A 19,885-nucleotide genomic window follows, 5' to 3' on the forward strand; every position below is an offset into this window, starting at 1 on the left:
AACATAACAAAGTTGTCAACAAAGACAGTCTAAAAATCGCTCTATAAGTGACACTACAAGCAACCTATTTATAGGCCTATTCAAGTGGTTAATCAACAATGTTTTGATAGGCTTTAAACTTCTATTTAAAAGTTGTAATTATTCTGAGTATTTATTAACTAAAAGTCTTTATTAATCAATCTTCTAACAACACCAAAACTCTCTCAAGAGATAATAAGACTTAATCCAATTTAGGGATTGACGACTTACCCATTCCGTGACTTTAGCATTGGACGTTCCAAAAATGGGTACTATCGGGTCGGGTGAATTCAATAATAGACGCTTGGTGGTATTCCAGCTTTCCTTCTCCTTTTAGGACTTATCTAAAAGAGAATCCAGTACTTTTTGGTTGTGAATATCTAAAAATAGGTGAACTGCCTCGTAGATATCTTTGCTTCGGAACAAAACAATTATAATAGAATTAGGCTCAGTCAACTAGAATGTGTACTATCCATATATTATCCATATAGGGGATCCTCTAGTTGAGAAAATCCATCGACCTGAGACGAAGAGAAAGATCTATCTATTTTATTTAGTTATTCAGTACTTATCCAATCACCTCAAGCAATTCAACTGGGAGTCTTTAAAACCCTAGTCAAATCATGCTTCGTGTTTTGTCAAATATGCAACATTAAGGTGGACTGAACTCAATACAAATGAAACCTATTCAAAGCTCAAATTTGTAGGTTAAAATAGAGAAACAATTTCGTTATAACAAGACATGGAACGAGCAGTAACTTTCCCGGCATCTTGAATAAAGATGGTCTTCCAACACCTTATAAAGCTTTTTTCTAATTAAATTTTGGTCAAGTATTAGAGAACTATATTAGTTTTCTCTTTTGTATTTAACTAGAATATTGTTAGTAGTGCTTTATTAGTACAAGTGTCTTGTGTTTGTAGTTTTATGGTTATGAAGGGTGCATAGGTGTTTGTCAAGATTGCATAGATGTCATGACTTTATGATTTTATGCTGTAAGTGTTGATTTGACAATATTAATATGATGGGATATTTTTTATTTATAAAAATAACAATTGTTGATTTATAAAATTTTTTTTGATAATTTTACAATTGATTTAAGACTCGATTAATAAGTCACGCTAACTTAATTAAACTCTTAATAATAGCATAAATGAGGAAATCCAACCATATATCCAAATAAATTTTCATTAATGCACAAAGGGTAGATGGGCTTTTCAATTAATTTTTGGGTTATGTTGTTGGATTTGGTCTTAAGAAAAGAAGTATAAAAACCACCGAAATGGGAGATGTAGAAACTGGGCTAAAATGGACCTGGAGAGTAGTGGGAATTAAAGTTGAAAGAAGGCCAGGCCTGTTTGCTATTGGGGAATTAAAACAGCCCTACAGCACTTCGCTCGTAGGTTCAAGGCCTGCAGACGCTTCTGTTTGGTTTCAACTCATCACCACACCGCTTGGGGGAAAAAAGAGAGAGAGAAACACCCCAATACGGCAATACACCATTCACTCACTCGGTTTTTTTTTTCATTTATTATTATGCTAAAGAAGGAACAAGACCTCAGCAGCCAAGCCAAGCAAATCCAAGCCGAGCCGAAAGCAACGACGCTAAAAAAGGAAGGAGAGTTCTTATTTGGTAGCTAAGTTGGCAGAGCCGAAAAAATCCCAATCAGAAATCAACAATCCCAGCCCAGGCAGAGCAGGTAAGGTGTAACCGTCGAATTTTGTAAGTTCCCTGCCATGAACGATACTTTCTATGTTAATGCCACTCGGATGCTGTTGCTGCTCTCCCTATTTATTGCTATTGCAATTCTTTGGCATTCGCATTCTCTCTCAAAGCCCTAACTGCATTTCTCTCTTCTCCCCTCTCTCCCCTTCCTTCGCCGCTCTAGGCTAGTTTCTTCTTCCACCATCACTTTTTACTCTTTTTTTTCAACTATCTTTAAATTATTAGGTTTTAGGGCACTCTAATTTTGCTCTCTTTCATTTCTTTTGACGCTTAGTTTTTTGTTTTTCATATTTTTCTTGTTATATATATATATATATATGGTTTTGAAAAACAAGTAGGACTTAGGGTTTTGTTTTTCATCTTTTTTTTCCTTTAAAAAATCACTAATTCAACTGTTGATGTGGACAGCAGAATCTGTACAAGCAAGATGGAAGATACCGAAATGTTGGAACAGCAGCTGCCTGAGGCTTCCCAAGTTAACCTTGTTGATACTGCTGTCCAAGAGCAACAGTCCTCACCCCCCACTAAGGATCAAAATGCCAATGAAACAATTGCTGATACAACTTCAACCTTGCCCACTGATGTTAACATGACTGATAATCCTCCTATGCCCGTTAAACCTGATAACATATCTTCCAATGGTGCTAATACCGATCCTTCTGATGCTCCTCCTGCTGAACCATTGGAGCAGAAAGTCAATGGAGATGCTACTCCCCTTCGCTCTCTTGCGCCTGAATCTGGACCTGAGAAGGTGGAGAAATCAAAGAGTTGGTTGCTTGATCCTGAGGTACATAAAAGAAATGTCCTATAAGTTCTGACATTAACAAATGAAGTGTCAATAGTTCTGTTTATCCTATTTCTAACTCACTTTGACTTGTTTGGCTTATAGATGGGGGAGGCTGATGAAGCTGGAACACCAGAGGAGCGAGCAGCATTCATGAAGGAGCTGGAAAGTTTCTATAAGGATAGGTCATTGGAATTCAAGCCCCCTAAATTTTATGGAGAACCGCTAAACTGCCTTAAGTGAGTTTGCACTGATCATTCTTCTGGGATTTCTAGGTTATTAGTCTGCTTTTTCTCAGAGTCTAATTTCTGCTTTTCTCTTGGTGCATGTTCGCATCCAATGTAGGTTGTGGAGAGCAGTTATTAAATTGGGTGGCTACGAAGTGGTATGCTTGCATATCTGGAATCTTTAATTGATGTTTTTAACCTTTTCTCTGAACCCTTAAATCATCCTATATTCTTGTTTAACTCACGTAGCAATCATTGACAAATCAGAGGTGACGTTCAGTCTGGTTTTATTAATGCTTATAATGATGCATTTATTTTGCTGTTTTGGAATTTCAACATTCTTATCTAATACATTATCCAAGCTAACAGCTTTAGGTGTCAACAAGTAAAAGGTTACAAACAACCGGATTTTATCTACGTGTAAAGTGGTTTGGATCTGTTTCTTGTTTAGGAAGGTAAATAAGATTAAATTCTGGCTAGGCGTTAATTTGGTTATTTTCGTTATTAAAGATGCACTAATAGAAAACTGTATCTTCTAACTTCGGTAGTTAATTCGTTGGGTTTCTCTCTCTTTCTCTCTCTCTCTACCACGAATGAAGAAGAATTTGTGTGAAGTATCCAAAGTTGGAAATGCCAATCAACATGGCAATGACACGCTTGTTAACACTATTTCTAGAGTTGCCATTATGCCATCACATAACTGCTTCTGTTTTGGGCACAAAGTTGATGAACTCACATTTTTTACCTATATGTACAAATAAATTCTGTACGATCTGACTTCAAAGTCTATCAAACAAGATTCCATATAACACTTGCAAGAAAATTGCCCTTTTTCCTGTATTCTTGGTTGTATTGAGATGCCATTGTGTTGAGATGTCTAATATCTTTTCTCTGGGAAAATGGATATTACCTGAAAAACCTTTGGCATCTTTTAATAGTTGTTATTGAATTAAGGAGGAAATAAGAATTGAAATATAGATATAGTTAAATTAGGTGATACCCTCAAAAAATATAAATCTTACTTTTCAACATATGAGATTTTCTTTGTCTATGAAATATGTCAGAAATCAAGGTTTGAAAAGTAATGACATGAATCCATGAATAGGACTAGGGAATAAGAAGCAACACTCTTTCTGTTTTAATTATTTGGTGAGGCGAAGTGTGAGATTTAGTCATCTTTTTCTTATTATGGTTGATGGTAAGGGGAGAAAAAAGGAAATGGTTATTGGAAAAAATATTACATTTATGTTTTCTTATTGCTGTATCCTCATTTTTATAAAAATGACCATAGTTGCTGTATCCTATCTGTCACACCCATGTTCTGATATATAAGCTTTAACTTAAAAATGTCTTATCATATGAGTATTCTCGGTTCACTTCTTCTAAACCTTGATTTTGTGGATCACAACTTTTTATTTAGTGGTATTTTTTTTGGGGTTTACTGTTTTGATTTTATTTTGATACACTTGATTATTGGGGGATGGGGGTACAGATGCTATGTTAATCCAAGTTCTGAGCCATACAACACAAGTATCTTGCCACTAGCCTAGAGTTTTTATTTACCGTATCCTCATTTCTAAAAGGTTATCATAGTTGCTGTATCTTATTTGTCATATCCATGTTTTTATATATAGGCTTTATCTTAAAAATGTAGTAACATATTAGTGTTCTCGGTTCTCTTCTTCTACACCTTGGTTTTGTGGGGCCTTAATCACAACCTTTTATTTAGCGGTATAATATTGGGGTTTTACTTAGTTATTTTCATTTTTATTTTTATTTTGATACACTTGATAATTGGGGATGGGGTAGGGATGCTTGAGATTGAACCCAAGCTTTGACTCCATACAATACCAGTATCTTGCCATTGGCCAAGAGGTTTAGTTTGCCTGCTAATTTACCAAGTTTGGTGCTTTAAAAAGTATTAGAGTTGGATCTCCTTTAATTATGATTCTTTATAAAGCGATTCTGTCGTTCGTGGGCAAGCATTTAGTGATATACTTAAATTGACTTCTAGAGAGGTATTAATAATTATTGCCTAAATAGGTCCATGAATATAATGCAAGAGGCACGCGTTTGAAGGTGGATAAGTTTGAGCGTGCTTGCAGGGTATCATAGCTGTAGATTATTCCATTTAGAGTTGGATTATAGAGTGCATGATCTGCAAACATTCTTAGAAACTTCAGTGTCTATTTATAAACTAAATCAAGTTGTATCCGGTCTTGAACTTTAACCTTGTATCTTTAAATGGGTTGGCACATAAGCATATTTTAAGTCTACAGAAGGTTGATTAGAGAAAATATTGCATATGATAATAGGTATGCGATTGACCAGCCTCTTTCCCTTGTCCTCCTTTGTTTCTTGTAGCACCTAAGCTTTTTCTTTTCTTGATTTTCCATATTAACTTTTTTGTATTTTCTTAAAACTTTCAAAAGGCCATTGAACAATATGACTAAAAAGCTTTAATCCTATGATGTAAAAAGCGTTTCAATTTTTTTCTTTATATACATGCCGAGTCAAACATAGAGACAATTTGAGTTTTAGGGAGTGATTGTGTATGATATGGTATCCACAATTTGTTCAGAACTGAACAGCTCTTTACTCTCCCAGTCCTGTTTTCCGTAAATAATAGTTTTATATCCTTTAGGATTACCTTTTGGCAAAAAAATTCTTCATGTCCTGATTTCTTTTTTAACAATTTAACCTGGTTATTATATGTTTTGCTCTAAACTTTGAGTTGTGATCCATGAGGCTTAATTTTGAATATTTAAAGGTTGGCCGAAGATGAAGTTGGATTTTCATGTTGTTGAATTCAGAATGTTTGTGTTGGGAGTTCTCTTATGTGTCCAAATTGGAAATCACCTTCTTTTACACCATCAATATATATATATTTACTTTTAAATGATGGATGCTTATAGGTTACTGCATCAAAGTTATGGCGGCAAGTGGGAGAATCTTTCCACCCCCCAAAGTAAGTAGAAATATAGATGGTTCTTTTTTCTTTCCATGTGCTTTTTGGTGTAAAGTTATGTCTCTATCTCTATGGATTTAGGTTGCATTTGACCTCAATACAGTACTTTATATGGACATAGTTTTTATGAAATCATATATTATTCTCTTGATTGACTTTGGTTTCTCATTCATTCTCCCAGGACCTGCACAACTGTCTCTTGGACATTCCGCATATTTTACGAGAAGGTATGTTCTTTAGCTAGGACAATTAGCTAGCTACCTCATTATATGGAGTGTGGGCATAGTGCATGTAACTTTACCCTTGCAATGAGGAGAGGCTGTTTCCATGCCTTAGAATTGTGACCTCTAAGTCATATAGACCGGCCTTATTTTTCTTCCAAGACAATTATTTGATACATTTAATTAGATTTAAACTTTAAAAAGCAAAAAAAAAAACAAAAAAAAAAGAAGAAAGAGAACAAATAGCAATGCCCATGCCTTTTCTTTTTGCACCCTGTTTTGGCTTGCATGAAACATAAATGATGCATGGCACATATCACATTCTTCAAGTTCTGGGAATGATTTTGGGGGTTGTTTTGAGCACAACATTAAACCACTCAATGAAACTAGCATAGATTTTAGTTGATATAATCAGAATCATAGTGAAAGCTTTCAAAGGCATGCTTATCCAAACCAAACTAAATAATATACATTTGGGGAAAATGATAGCAGTGCCAATATATCTCATGATCTGTTTAACCGCTTGATAGGGTAACAAGTCTTTTTCCTGTCAGCTCATAAATAAGTAAATAAATATGAAGGAAAGTTTATTGATTTACTCATTTTTTTGGGTAACAATACTTGTATGATTTCAGGCTGTGGTTCCTATTTCCTGATTATTTTATGGTTGAGCAGGCACTGTTAGAATATGAAAAGTATAAGAGAGAGAATGGTGAGATTCAACTTCCTGCTTCTTCACTCCCTCATGCAAGTGGTGAAAAGGAGGTAGATTTTGTTTCTTCATATTATACAACAGTGTGATTCTTGAATTTCCATCTTCCATTCCATATGCTGATGTGAACTAGATGAATTTTGTACAACTAATGACCTTTGGATGCTTATACTAATCATTTGTTTCCTCTCACTATTTGTGCTAAAGCATTCCTTTTCTAATGATCTCTGAGTGTCTGTGCAGTCAAGTGGTTTCCTAGCCTTGGGGTCAGGTAGGGCACGCAGGGATGCTGCAGCTCGTGCAATGCAGGGTTGGCATGCTCAACGTTCTGTTGGATATGGTGAGATTACCGAGCCCATTGTGAAGGTCTGTTGAATATTTAAACCTTTTTATCATCTCTAATTTTCTATATTAATGTATTTCTGTTTTTGGAGCATATCTTTTATGCAAGATTCTGAAAACAACAATTCCTCTGTACAGGAGAAAATCATGGGTTCTGCTCCGAAACGTGAAAGACATCTCAAAAGTATTGGTATGCTGCCACATGTAGATGTCTCTCTCGCAAATTTCTGCCGTTATTACCATGAATTTTCATATTGTTTTTGGTTTCTTTTCCAGGTTTGCAGAAGCAGAAGATGCCAATAAGCGCAGAGCTTGATAAATCTGCACATGATAAGCAGTTAATATATGCTAATCTCTTAGCTGTGCATTACTTTTACATAGGGTTTTATTTCATCCATCTTCATTTACATTCTACGTAATCTGAAGTTCAAATTAAGATGCAGACGAGCTTTTGCTCAATTAATTTATGTATGATTCTTCCATCAAAAAAGGAAATATATGAATGATTTACTGCATGCATAATTGAATCAATTCAAAGAACCATATTCTTATTGCACCTGTTGCTGCTAGGAACACCTTACTTGAAATAAATGAGCCTGTGCAAAGCGTTTGTCAACAGTGGCATGCTCCTAATGTAAATGTTCAATGTAACTTTAAGCACTAGTCCTTTTCTCCCTAATCTGTAGAAGGTTTAAGAACCCTGTCATAGTGGGCTTATTTAATGCTTTAATGTTTAATACATCCTGTAAGGCCATAGTCAGCATTATCCCTATCCCATCATCCTGCTAGAAAAGGGAAAGTTGAGGGATGTTGGGCTCAGGAAGAAGTTAAGAAATCTTAAACTTGCATAGACAAATCTGATTGTTGTTTTATCTATTTTCTGATTGATGCAAATATTGTTGATGTATTGTTTTATTCTATTTCTTGATTGATGCAAATTTTCTTGATGTAGACTGATCACTGAAATTGTTGATGTTGGAACCCCTGCTGATTGGGTGAAGATCAATGTCCGTGAAACTGTAAGTATCCCTTGTTTCCTACCTGATGCACAGGCAGATAAAAAGCTATTCAAAACTGGTGCAAATTATAATCAGTTGCAGAGTAGCTTGTTTGGGTTTTGAGTTCTAAGTAGTTTCACTGGCCTTAAAATGCACAGCAGGATTGCTTTGAGGTATATGCTCTGGTCCCTGGGCTTCTGCGTGAGGAGGTATGCAGTTGTCCCGAAATCCTTTTCAAATATGCAAATTAGTAAACAATTGGTATGATCCTTGACAGTAGGGCATTGCAACCTGTACTCTTTTGTATTTGCAGTTGATCACATCGATAAGCATGCAAAAAATTCATGTGTTGTATTTTCTAGTAATTTACTGATCCCAGTATCAATAAAGGGTCGGTCTACTAAGATGTCTTATTAGTTCCTAGTTTTGTAGATTGTTTGAGTGATTTCTTAAAATATCTTGGATTTTCTATTTTCTTCCTAAGCTATGGGGAGCAGTAAGAATTTAGTAGTTAGTTATTTGTGGGGTACATTGGCCCCTTCTCAACAAAATTTCAGCTGCTTTTCTGCTTTCGAACTGAAAGTCTTCAGTTCTTTTTAATTTTGTTACTATGATTTTCACACGTTTGTGATTGGAAAATATGTTTGGTGTTTCATATTTCCTCCGTTCTTTAGTCTCTATGAGTTCCCTTGGTTGTAAGACTGGACTTGCTTTTTGGTGGATCTAGGTACGAGTTCAATCAGATCCCGCTGGACGTGTGGTTATCACTGGCCAACCAGAGCAAGTTGACAATCCTTGGGGTATCACGCCCTTTAAGAAGGTATTTCTTTTAATTTCTAAGACGAGGAAATAAAAAAGCTTATAATAGCATCTCTAGACTATGCTTGAGAACATAGGTGAGAATATAGGAGGAATTAACCCTATCTTTGATGGGCATCGATATTCTTAATTTTGTTCAGTTTCTTCCAAGTTTATTGTTGTATTCGAGATGAAAATGTTTTAGGAAGAAGCCTGCTGCTTTAATAGGGCGGGTTTTTGTCATGGAAACCAAGAGGGAAAAAAAGCAGAAAATAAAATTGGAGCAAAAGAAAGATACCTCGTGAGCTGATCCTGACCTTAATTTGGTGTGGTTTGTACAGGTAGTGAACTTACCATCGAGAATTGATCCGCTTCTGACAACTGCTGTTGTGAGCTTGCATGGTCGACTCCTTGTTCGTGTCCCTTTTGAGCAGGGATCAGCAGCTTGAACCTCATCGTGTTGTTTAGTTTAGATTGGTTGGCCACAGTCATTGTAGGATTAATGTAATTAGGAGTAAACTCTGGTATTGTTGGATTAGTTGTAATTTTCCTTGTGCTTGATTTTATTCAACGCTGAACTAGTTGAAAAGCCCTTTGTGAAGGGAAAAAAGGGAAGTTAAAAATCTCCTCAAAATCAAATGATAAAAGGAGAGCGGAGATTTGGTAAATTAATGCAAGTTAAAGACTTGTGCAAACAATGGTTTAGTTTGGTCAATTTATGATTTTGGTCCCTTTACTAATTCAAATTTGGGATTTAGTCCTTATATTTTATTTTGGAATCATTTGGGGTTTCTACTTTAAAAGTGTCATTAATTAGTTGGCTGAAATACTGACGTGACTTTTTTCTCCCGTTTAAACCATCTCAACATTCTAGTTGAAAGAAGTAATTAACGATATTATGATTAAAATTGAAGCACAAAAGTTACCTTTTAATATTAATTAACTACATTAGGATTAACGGTACTGAGGCTTTTCTGATTTTGTTATCATACACTAATAGCAACTGGATATTTATCACTTGAAAATCAACCAATCAAACATAAGCTCTGCTGTTTTCTGGAAGTATGTTAACTATATAATATTTACTTCATTAATTCGTTTTGTTTGGTTATCAGTTATACAGATTGAGTACCAACTCTTCCTTTAACTGGAGTCAAATCAAAATTGATTAATCGTTGTTAATTTGGAGTAAAATGCCTTAATGTTCGGGTTGGACCTACAACATTCGCCATATTTTCTGTTAATAATATATTTTTCCCAACTCAACAGTATATATCAGTCACTGTCAGTGTGATGATAGAAATGGAGGAGTTAGGGTGGGTGGCTAGCATTTATAAATGTATCATCATCATATCATCATCATCATCATGTATGTAGTAAGTGTAACCCGAATATAGCAGAAGTGCGATGTGAATGACACTTGACTTGGCAGCTTCAGGACCGCCTATTGACTGCTCCTGATGAATGATGAATGTAGCATACACAATTGAAAGTCTCAACATGCTGACTGTTGTATTGTGTTTGTGACAGTAAATTGAGTATATCTGGGAGATGACTGCAGAATTTAGAGTAGCATGTAGCTCTTTCTCCATTGAAAGATACACCCATCAAGAATTAAGAAGCCAAAAAAGACAAACTTTCCTGTTTAAGAATGTTGTCAGAAAATTAAGAATATAACCTGACAGATATGATATCCTAGTCTCGGTTTATGCTAGGCCAGGCAGCCAGCACATGTTATGGCCACTGTGTCCCCACACATCATTCTTATAAAATATTATGATTATTATTATTAGTACTATGTTTTTTCATGCCGATGATTTTGTTGATTCTTGGTTTCTTTCACCTACAAAACGATTATCCTCTCTTCTTCTTCCTCTTCTTCTCGTTTCTTCTTTTGCATCATTATTAACATCTTTATGCACTGTTCTTCCCCCCTCCCCTCTTTTTATATTTATTTCCTGGTGTGCTCATAGCATCTCTAATCCAAGCACTTGATCGCGGGTTTGTTTGACTATTTTTGTTTAAAGTCAATCTGTATTCTCGGGGTCTTAGAGGAGATGATTGGGTCACAATGTTTGGGTTTTTTTTTTTTAACAATACATTATTAAGGTTTTATTTGCAAAAAATATATACCTACCAGGTTCAATGAAAGAAAAACAATAACGCATAATTGTCGCAAGCAGCATCATCCTTTTTTCTGAGGGTCCCTTTCAATTTACTGACTTTACTTAGACAGCTCCTTCAGCTTTATCCATTTCCACCCCAACCCAACTCTTTATTAATAATATATATATGTACACTACAATACATGTATACTATTCAGGAACTAAATTGTCCATCTCACCACTTATTTATGTATGAACACTCGGTAAATTAATATTATTAAAAAAACAAAAAAGCTGCATAAATTACCAATTAAAATGGGATTCTAAGTAGAGAATTGGAAAGCCAGGAGACTTCTTATTCCCCCATTTGTTACTGCGAGTGAGTGTGGTTGAAGAAGAGTGAATTTCAAGTCAGACAAAATCAGTAGCAGTAGTGCAAGAATTGTCTGTTTAATTATCGTGAGTTGAATGGAGTTTATTTAATAAAAATGTTGGAATTTTATGAATGAAAAATAAATATTAATTTTTTATGTTTAAAAAATTAATCCCATTTGATTTATTTTGGAGTTAGTAGAGTGAAAAGAAGACCGAGATCAGTGACAAGAGGAGAGAGAGAGAGAGAGAGGAAACTGGATTAGCCATTGAAATAGGGGGTAGTAGGTCCCGAGTCCCCACCTCAACCAAGCTGTCTTTGCTAATTGCCATTGCTTTGTTTCAGAACTACTAAAGCCTCTCCTCTCTTCCCTTTCCTCCTTTTCTTCCTCCTTTTTTTCTTTCTTTCTTTCTCCCCTTTATTGCTCTTCCTTGATGATGATGACCACTCTTCTATTTCTTCCTCCTCCATCTCTCAACAACAATGAACTGAGTTAATTTCTTATTATTTCCCTTCACCTTACTGAGTTTTCTTGAGGGGTCTTTGATCTTCTTCTTATTCTGGTATTACAGTTTGATTCTTCACTCTGTTTGCTACACATCAATCAATCCTCATCCACCTCCTGTATTCTTCTTTTCCTTCCTTTTTTTTTCTTCCTGTCATACATAGTAAGCTGTTCCTCACTTTGTCAAGCCTTCACTTTTCTTTGCTTTGCTTTTCTGTGTTCCTCACTGTCTCTGTGTATAGAGCCCCAAAGTGCATGTTTCATCCAATCCCACCACTTTCCACTTCACCCCTCTTCTTGGCCCATCTAGGGTTTTCTGCCTTTTCTCCTTTATTCCCTTAAATCCCATACGCTTCTGCGTATTTATCTTTCCTTCCAATTCTAGGGTTTTTCTAGGGTTTTATCATTCTTTTAAGGAAAAAAATTGTATCTTTAGTCTCTCTATTCTGGGGTTAACCTCATTCTTACTTGATTTGTCGATCACCTTCAATCAATCTTGGATCCTTTCCTTAGTATCCCTGGATTTGAATTGGGTCATCTGTGGTCATGGCGTTTCAGCAAATTCTGGGTCCGAGCTCGGGGTCGAGTTCGAGTTCTGGCTTCCAATACATGAATTCCCCTTTTGGAGATACCACATACACCAAGGTCTTTGTTGGGGGACTCGCTTGGGAAACTCAAAGCGAAACCATGCGCCGATATTTCGAGCAGTTTGGTGAAATCGTGGAAGCCGTGGTCATCACTGATAAGAACACCGGCCGTTCAAAAGGATATGGTTTTGTGAGTGTAAATGTTTTTTTATTTTATTAAAATTTTAAAGATTTCTTTGTCTTTGCTGCTGTTTGATGACGATAAGATGCTACTTTGCATTTGGCTGTCCATGTTATTGTGTAAATAAAACTGGTACTAAATCAAGGGTGGCAGCAAGGCTTTGATGCTGAAGCAATGTGTAGTAAGTTGAAGGGGTTTTATTGACTTTAGAGTGACTTGGTTTCTTGTTGGGTTTGCATGGAGGGTATAGGTAACTTTCCGGGATCCAGAGTCTGCTAGGAGAGCCTGTGCTGATCCGACCCCAATTATTGATGGCAGGCGTGCTAATTGTAATTTGGCTTCTCTAGGCCGTCCTCGACCTCCTGTTCCTTATGGTATCAACTCTAATCTGTCCGGTTAGTCTGATTAACACCGTTATCGTTTTCAACATGTGACATTTTCTGTACCAATATTTGCTGCTATTCCAGCGCACCCAAAAAAAAAATGCTATTCCCTTTTCTTCGATTTCCCAGTTTCTCCTTCGATTTGAAGTATTTGTGTCTGACACATGGTTACAGGCATATGGCCTCCTAGATTCTAATCCTCTAAATAAATGAAAAAGCATAGAAAAAATCTATCCATAAACCCAGGTCCACTACACATCTGTATCGGACACTCACACCTGAGTCCGAGTAACATAGGTTTTGAATTTGGTTTCTGTTTGCCTTCTTACCACAGATGTTGAAAATGTCCTTTCATTTAAAACTATCTTCCTTTGCCAAAAGTGTCTCTTCTTGTTTATATTGCCCAAATCTCTGCTTCTAGTAGCAATTTGTAGGGTGGTTTCATTTTGTTTCCATTCAACTCTTTCAAGCTGATGCTATTATACTTATAGTTGAACTAATTTTTCAAATTTTTTTTCAGTTAGTTCTGAATGTGCCCATTTCTGTTAACCTCGGTGATCAGGCTAATTATTTATCCCTTGTTGTCTTTCTAATAGGACGTTTGAGACCACCTTCTCCATATATTGGAGGTGTGCCACGAGGGGCTTATGTTGGAAGTATTGGCTATCAGCCTCCACTTCCTTACAATTATCAACAAGGATTGATGTACCCTTCTTATGGGTGAGTTATGCTTCTGATTCAAGGGTTTCTAACTATTTTGGTTGCTCCAATCATGATTCAATTGAGCTTGGCTTGGTTGAACATCAAATTCTAGCATTTATCATTTGTACTTATAATTTATCAAGTTTTTTTTATTAAGTGCCTAAGAAATTTTATTTTAGATAGTGTTTGGGAACTTAGATTTTAGAATTTCGATTTGGATTTCAAAAATATTGTATATTGAGAAGTAAAATATTTAGAAATGTAACATTCATAATTATTTCTCGAATCCATGGATTTGGGCTGCTATTTAGTAGCAAATTTGAAATTACTAAAATATTTTTGAATTTGACAAATTCATGTTTTTATACCAGTCAAATATATATTATATGGAATTCCGATTAAATTGTCCATAATACATGCATTTTGTTATTACCATTTACATAGTAAATAAACTTCAAATCCAAAATTTTAAATTCATGTTTCCAAATGGAGCATTAGGTTTCTTTTTGGGGATTTAGCCTACAATTGACTTTGATATAAGTGCTTGGCAGACACCTTTTTATGTGTCTCTAAAGTCTAATGTGATAATATCCTGGGATTTTCCGCTTGGAATTGAAAGGAATGGCACACAAAGTTTATAATCAAGTATTTTTGCTTTTTTTGTCTCGGTAAACTCCATTGTAGATCTCTAGGCTACTTTGTGTTAAGCTTTTTCTTCATTTAAAATGTTGTAATGTATGGATTGAGACGTTTCCACACAAGCATAAACAGTAGGACAGAAACATATATTCTTTCATTATTAATGAGGAATAGGTTCTAGCCTTAGCATACATATGGTTGTGTGCTGTACATGCCTCATCAACCAGCAGTGTGGTTGGGTCATTACGGAAAGCTTGCTAATCAGAGTTCAATTGGGTACATCTCCTTTTGCAGCTACTTTCTCCTCTTTTATTTATTCTCCTTGCAGTTCAAACCGATCACAGCATGCAAAATTGGCCAAGGAGTTTTTAGTCTTTACCTTAGAATTCAGGATTAAATAGTCTAAAGTACAGTCATATGACATGGTGTGATTGGTAATTGCAGGAATGCAAAAGTGGTAGTTGCAGAGGATATGTGCCCGAGCTCAATGTTTATTGAACAGGCAAGATCATGATTGTGATTTGATAAGGATCAAAGGGAAAAAGAAATGTTGGGAGAAGGGGGGATGTGATTATTCTCATGGGCTGAGTAGTTAGGCTTATGATTTTACTGATCAAGTTTTTGGGTCTTGGTATGGGCTCCTTGGTAGTAGCACGCTGGTATTTCACTCGGAAAGCTTGGTTGTTCTGATGTGATACATAGTATCGTGTTTATGCCCTTGCTTAAATTCATTTACAGTATAAAATTTAATGACTAACTCCTAACTAGTGCTGACTGTTTTGAGATCTTTGATATATGTTTATCCGTGCAGGTATGCAACATATGGACCTGAATATGTCTATCCTCAGGTTATTGGCATTTCAAAGTGCAATGTTGTGAAAAAATTGGAGCAAGTAATGCTTGTGTCCTGATGCTGATTTATTCTTGTTTCTCTGGACAGGGTGCTTACAATCCCTATGTGGCTCAGCAGTACCTTCAGATATATGGAGTACCTGGAGCAGTTAATCCAGTTATTTATCCTTATGGGCAATTGGGTCAGACTGTTCCTAGTGGACATGGTTATACAGCTGTACAGGGATATGCAATGCCAAGCCATCAAATAGTGCAGTTTGGTGGAGCCGTTGCTAATGCAATCACAACTTCTCCAATGCCCACAATCCAAACACCATATCCTGGAGGTTAATATCAATATGAAAATCTTCTTTTTGTGCTTGCTTACATTACTGGCTTTGTTTTTTTCCGCTAACTCTGTATGCCAATGATTACTACCCTCTTCAATATCTTGACTACTACATCCTCATCTTTATATTTCATTGATCTAATTTAATTTTGCTAGGCATTCTAAGAAAATATCCATTAATGATTATTTATGAACTGAAAATTATATAGAGAATGGACTCTTTGGTTAAGCTTAGAGAATTTGATGCACCATCAGGAATGAATTTCACAGTCCTTTATGTTTTGATCAAACTTGAAGGTTACCTCTGAGAACCTTAAAGCAGGCCCAGTTGTTTTAAGTTTTTCAATGCAAAGACCTTATCAGCTTGGTGTGTTTGTTTATTAGGTATAGCGGCATCTGTTCCAACACAGCCACAATTTATTGTTACTACTCCTCAGTTTATGCAAGGTAGTGGTTCTGACCAAACAACTGGGTGAGGAGTTGATCAAGGTAAGTATTCACATCTTGTGGCACGAAGTTCTTCGGTGTCATGCTGTGGAAGTAACTGTGACTGGTATCCTTTTTTCATTAATTCAGGTATCCTTAGATTGCAGCAGGACTAAGAGCAGCGGAACTGCTACTTGAGTGGCGGGCTTCGGATCTAGCCTTGCAAGTTATTTATTTTGCATTCTACAGGTACTTTCTCATCCCACTGATACATCAATTTTCTTTCCTGCAGTACTGTTCAAAAACCAAAAAACAAAAAAGCTGATAATGAAGAGTAAACAAATGAAATAATATAGTCACACCCATTATAGGGATCAGTTCTGGTGTGGCTTTATTATTCAGTTTATTTGAATATCATTTTGAGAGGGTTATGTACTTTTCTACATATTTCTTTCAAATATGTTCTCTTTGAGCTTGTAATGCTAGATCATCACATATTAGTCCAGATGTAATGATGTGTTTTTCTATCAAAATGACTCAAATATGCTTGTTCTGAAATTGACGAAATGAGTTTCATATCAAGATCATGACTAATAGAAGTATCATAATGATTATTTGAAGAACCAAAGAGAGTAGAATGGAAGAATGGAACGGAAGTATTCATGTGTTCTCAGGAGACACGCATGAGATTGAATGCATGGGAATGTTAAAATTATAAGGGTGTGTTTTGGGGTGAGCAATGCAAAGGACTTACTGTGTTTTATCTTTGTGCAGGTCATACGTAGTCATGCTCACCAGAGAAGTCAATGTTGTCCGAGTCGCTCCATTTGGTGGAGAAGCAATATGGAGGAAGCCGAAAGGTATTCCTTGGTGGTGGTGTTTTTAACCTGGTATTTGTAGAGAACATTATTATCATACAGCTGGTCAGGTGGCCAGCAGTCATGGGATTGATGGATGCTGGAAAGGGTTTCTAGCAACCACATAGGAATAAAAATGGTGTAAAAAAAGTAAAAGGAAGATACATGTTTAGAATCAACATATGATTCTTTTTATAGTGTAGAAGTCAGTGTAGTAGTCCCAGCATTTGGGTGTATAGATAGTCTCTCTGGTGTCTGTCTGGTGGAGTCCTGCGTTTGTTTGCAGACATGGTTGGCCGGTTGGTCGGTTGGTTGGTTCTAGTTTTGTGCATATTAGTAGAAGTAGTAGTATTAGCAGTAGTAGTCTGCATTTCATGAATGATTATGAGAGCCTGATTTCACAACATGGAGGAAGCTCTCGGATGCATTTTCTTTCAACTGAAGTGACCTTCAAAAAGAAAAAAAAAAGAAAGATATTTCCTTGTGTACAAAGTATTCTTTTTCTATTTATTTATTTCTCTCTATTACTTAAATAATAATAGTAATAATACAAGATAAATATCCTTGTTTATATTACCTAGCATGCATTAACCGAACTGTAAGATAAATTAGAAGTAAATAAAGAGTAAACAGTAGGAAAAATGAAAACAGAAATTGTTGATGGGAAGAGGTGTTGGCTTCATTTGAGACATAGCTTCTGCATCCCGTCAAATGTTTGATATAAGAGATAAGTGGGTGGTATTAAAGTATTGGCAATGGAAACTGGTGTGGTTGTCATTCCAGAAGGATAATGAGGTTGTTGAAGTTGGAGGAGCGTATAGAAATTTTAATGCCTATTCCCACAAAAGCTCCCTAAGAAGACCAAGCATTCGACTGACCGGACAATGTTTTGACCCTAGGATTGGCTGGACCCTTGTTGAAGCTTTCCTTCGTTCCTCTGGAGCCCAACGCTCACTCCATACGGCCAAACCAGACAGCTGTAGAGAAGAGATGGTCATAAGTTTCAGCATTCGAATGATGACAAAATGGTCTGGAGTCATCAATATGTTGCATTCTCTCTCTCTCTCTCTTTTTCCATAGAGAATGATTTTGGAAGGCAACTTGAGGTTTCCAAAAGGATGTCCAAGCAGACATATTCCAAGGACTACCAATTGATTATACTATGATTCTTAGATTCGTTGTACCCAAAAGTTAATGATATGTATTCACCAGTTGATGAAAAACTCAATACCATTTCACCAAATATGATTTAAGCCTGGATTGAAGTGGACATTACTCATTTCACCTATATTCCATTCCTTCCTATTAACCGTTTTTTCTCAGCCATGTCATTTTCCAAGGACAGTCCATATGTGGCAATTAAGTCACTAGGTGCATAAATCTCTTCCATGGATTATGCTCTTCTATAGCCAAGGGTAAGAAGTATGGGTAGCAACTTTAAGGAAGCTTTGTTTTCACCAACATTTTCGCAAAATAGTATCTTTGACCAACCAACTTTCCTTTTTAATTATTCTTCAAGCTTGCTTGTTTAGACGAGCCTGATAAAAAACTCTCTATTTTTTTTTGTTTATCTTCGGTTCTTTCTCTGGTAGACACACACTATCCCATATTGAGAGAGGAGCCAGTGTTTATAGATGGCTTATCGCAGTGAATGTACTTTAAAATAAATTGAAATTTTTAGCTTTAGAAAGACACATTGTGATAGTTCGAAAGTGAATGAATCAAACTAATACAAAATGATAAGTATATTCCCAGAGTATCGAATGTAATAAGACAAATTTAAGATTAAATATGAAGGAAATGTAAATGCAATAGAAACTTAAAATCAAGGGCAAGAAGTAGTAGTGTGGGAAATGTTTGCGGTTAACAAGATCAAGCAATCGAATTACTTGAATTCATGCTACCAACAACACATAGTAATACAAGTTAGCATCTGAGTCGAATTAGGCTCCGAATATGGATTTGAGCTAATTGATGAATTACTTCTTAAATATTGCTCTCGCACGATCGATTAGGCTTTGTGGTCTTTTTAAATTGTCACAAAGTGGAGTGACAATGAAGGAAATTACTAAGTGGTCTTTTCAGATTGGCATTTAAGCATAACACTACTCAATCGTGACTCTGAGTTAGTGAAACTAAGTTCATTTCAGTAATCAACCAAGACAATTGCAAATGAACATGTAATTTGTACATTGAGCACTTACCCCATTAACTTTGGGTTAGACCCAACGACATAAACATTTTAGTATGTAACGAAATTAAAGAGCTAAACATAGAGTATTGAAGGTTTTAACACGAGGCAAACAAAAAATAGAAATAACATATGTAAGTTAAATCATCGAATTAATAATGGATTCTCTAAATATTGATCACTATTCATATGTTCAAAATTGTTAAGCTTAATACATTAAGGGGTAAATTGGTATTTTAAAAAATTGGAAGAAATATGATTAAAAACAACACAAGAATTTAGATTTTTTGGGCCCTAATTGTCTATCTTCACTATCTTAACTTACCAAAACTAAAAATTTCCCAAATTCATTAATTTGAAACCTTTTGAGAACAAGATTTAACCTTCACAATCACTATATTTTCAATAAGCAAGATAGAGCCACTTTCCAAGGCTTTCTATCCAAAACCTCAAGTTAACTCTCACACAAATGAGAAATAAGATTAAGAATGAATTATCACCTCTAGAAGGTAAATATACAACAATAAGCTCTCTCTCAATACAAGACAACACTTGAAAGAATGAATTACAAATAAAAATAAGAATAACAAAGAGAAATGATTGGGTTTTTGTTCTTAATCTTTATAATCTTGTTTCTTGTCTTCATATGAGTATCCTTGAATCATATTTATACCCTCTCATTGATTTTTAGACGTTTGGAGTGGTTGAATGGAATTTCTAGCCAATAAGAGTATTTATTTCACACATTTAATGCAACCTGCAAGTATATGTCTCGAGAGATAGAACCCTTGTATCGAGACATGAAGAACAAATCTTGGTAGTTGGAGCATACTATCTCGAGACACTACAAATATGTCTCGAGATAAATACATGATTGTCTCAAGACATGACTCCCTTGAGTAACCCATAGCTTCGATGTTTTCTTGTCTCGAAACAAACAAATTTTGTCTTAAGACAGGGTTCC

General features: G+C 35.7%; 2 protein-coding genes across 12 annotated transcripts; both read left to right on the forward strand.

Moving 5' to 3' along the window:
- The first annotated feature begins 1,422 nt into the window (after positions 1-1,422).
- LOC107922257 (AT-rich interactive domain-containing protein 5) lies at positions 1,423-9,487 on the forward strand. 10 transcript variants are annotated; one of them, XM_016852191.2, is made up of 14 exons: positions 1,423-1,716; positions 2,151-2,529; positions 2,632-2,765; positions 2,872-2,911; positions 5,669-5,721; positions 5,903-5,948; positions 6,618-6,707; positions 6,898-7,020; positions 7,135-7,186; positions 7,273-7,333; positions 7,949-8,015; positions 8,153-8,203; positions 8,722-8,814; positions 9,134-9,487. In XM_016852191.2, the coding sequence occupies exons 2-14, from the start codon at positions 2,170-2,172 to the stop codon at positions 9,239-9,241; spliced, it is 1,278 nt and encodes a 425-aa protein (XP_016707680.1). In that variant the 5' UTR covers positions 1,423-1,716; positions 2,151-2,169; the 3' UTR covers positions 9,242-9,487. The 10 variants fall into 10 exon arrangements, with proteins under 10 accessions (XP_016707680.1, XP_040943052.1, XP_016707679.1 ...); XM_041087118.1 differs by having other exon boundaries at positions 8,156-8,203; XM_016852190.2 differs by having other exon boundaries at positions 2,154-2,529.
- Positions 9,488-11,504: 2,017 nt separating this feature from the next.
- LOC107922223 (RNA-binding protein 38) lies at positions 11,505-17,983 on the forward strand. 2 transcript variants are annotated; one of them, XM_016852136.2, is made up of 9 exons: positions 11,505-12,552; positions 12,794-12,938; positions 13,523-13,646; positions 15,079-15,115; positions 15,208-15,445; positions 15,832-15,936; positions 16,024-16,122; positions 16,648-16,733; positions 17,630-17,983. In XM_016852136.2, the coding sequence occupies exons 1-6, from the start codon at positions 12,322-12,324 to the stop codon at positions 15,921-15,923; spliced, it is 867 nt and encodes a 288-aa protein (XP_016707625.1). In that variant the 5' UTR covers positions 11,505-12,321; the 3' UTR covers positions 15,924-15,936; positions 16,024-16,122; positions 16,648-16,733; positions 17,630-17,983. The 2 variants fall into 2 exon arrangements, with proteins under 2 accessions (XP_016707625.1, XP_016707626.1); XM_016852137.2 differs by lacking the exon at positions 17,630-17,983 and having other exon boundaries at positions 11,506-12,552; positions 12,794-12,917; positions 16,648-17,218.
- The last annotated feature ends 1,902 nt before the right edge of the window (positions 17,984-19,885 follow it).

Source organism: Gossypium hirsutum, chromosome D01, assembly GCF_007990345.1.
Source record: "Gossypium hirsutum isolate 1008001.06 chromosome D01, Gossypium_hirsutum_v2.1, whole genome shotgun sequence".
Lineage (NCBI taxonomy): Eukaryota > Viridiplantae > Streptophyta > Magnoliopsida > Malvales > Malvaceae > Gossypium > Gossypium hirsutum.

Coding starts and splice junctions, on each gene's coding strand:
- LOC107922257 (XM_016852191.2), top strand. CDS start 2,170: ATGGAAGATACCGAAATGTTGGAACAGCAGCTGCCTGAGGCTTCCCAA. Junction 5,722..5,902: donor GAATCTTTCCACCCCCCAAA/GTAAGTAGAAAT, acceptor TCATTCTCCCAG/GACCTGCACAACTGTCTCTT. Junction 7,021..7,134: donor TTACCGAGCCCATTGTGAAG/GTCTGTTGAATA, acceptor TCCTCTGTACAG/GAGAAAATCATGGGTTCTGC.
- LOC107922223 (XM_016852136.2), top strand. CDS start 12,322: ATGGCGTTTCAGCAAATTCTGGGTCCGAGCTCGGGGTCGAGTTCGAGT. Junction 13,647..15,078: donor TTGATGTACCCTTCTTATGG/GTGAGTTATGCT, acceptor TTATCCGTGCAG/GTATGCAACATATGGACCTG. Junction 15,446..15,831: donor CCAAACACCATATCCTGGAG/GTTAATATCAAT, acceptor TTTGTTTATTAG/GTATAGCGGCATCTGTTCCA.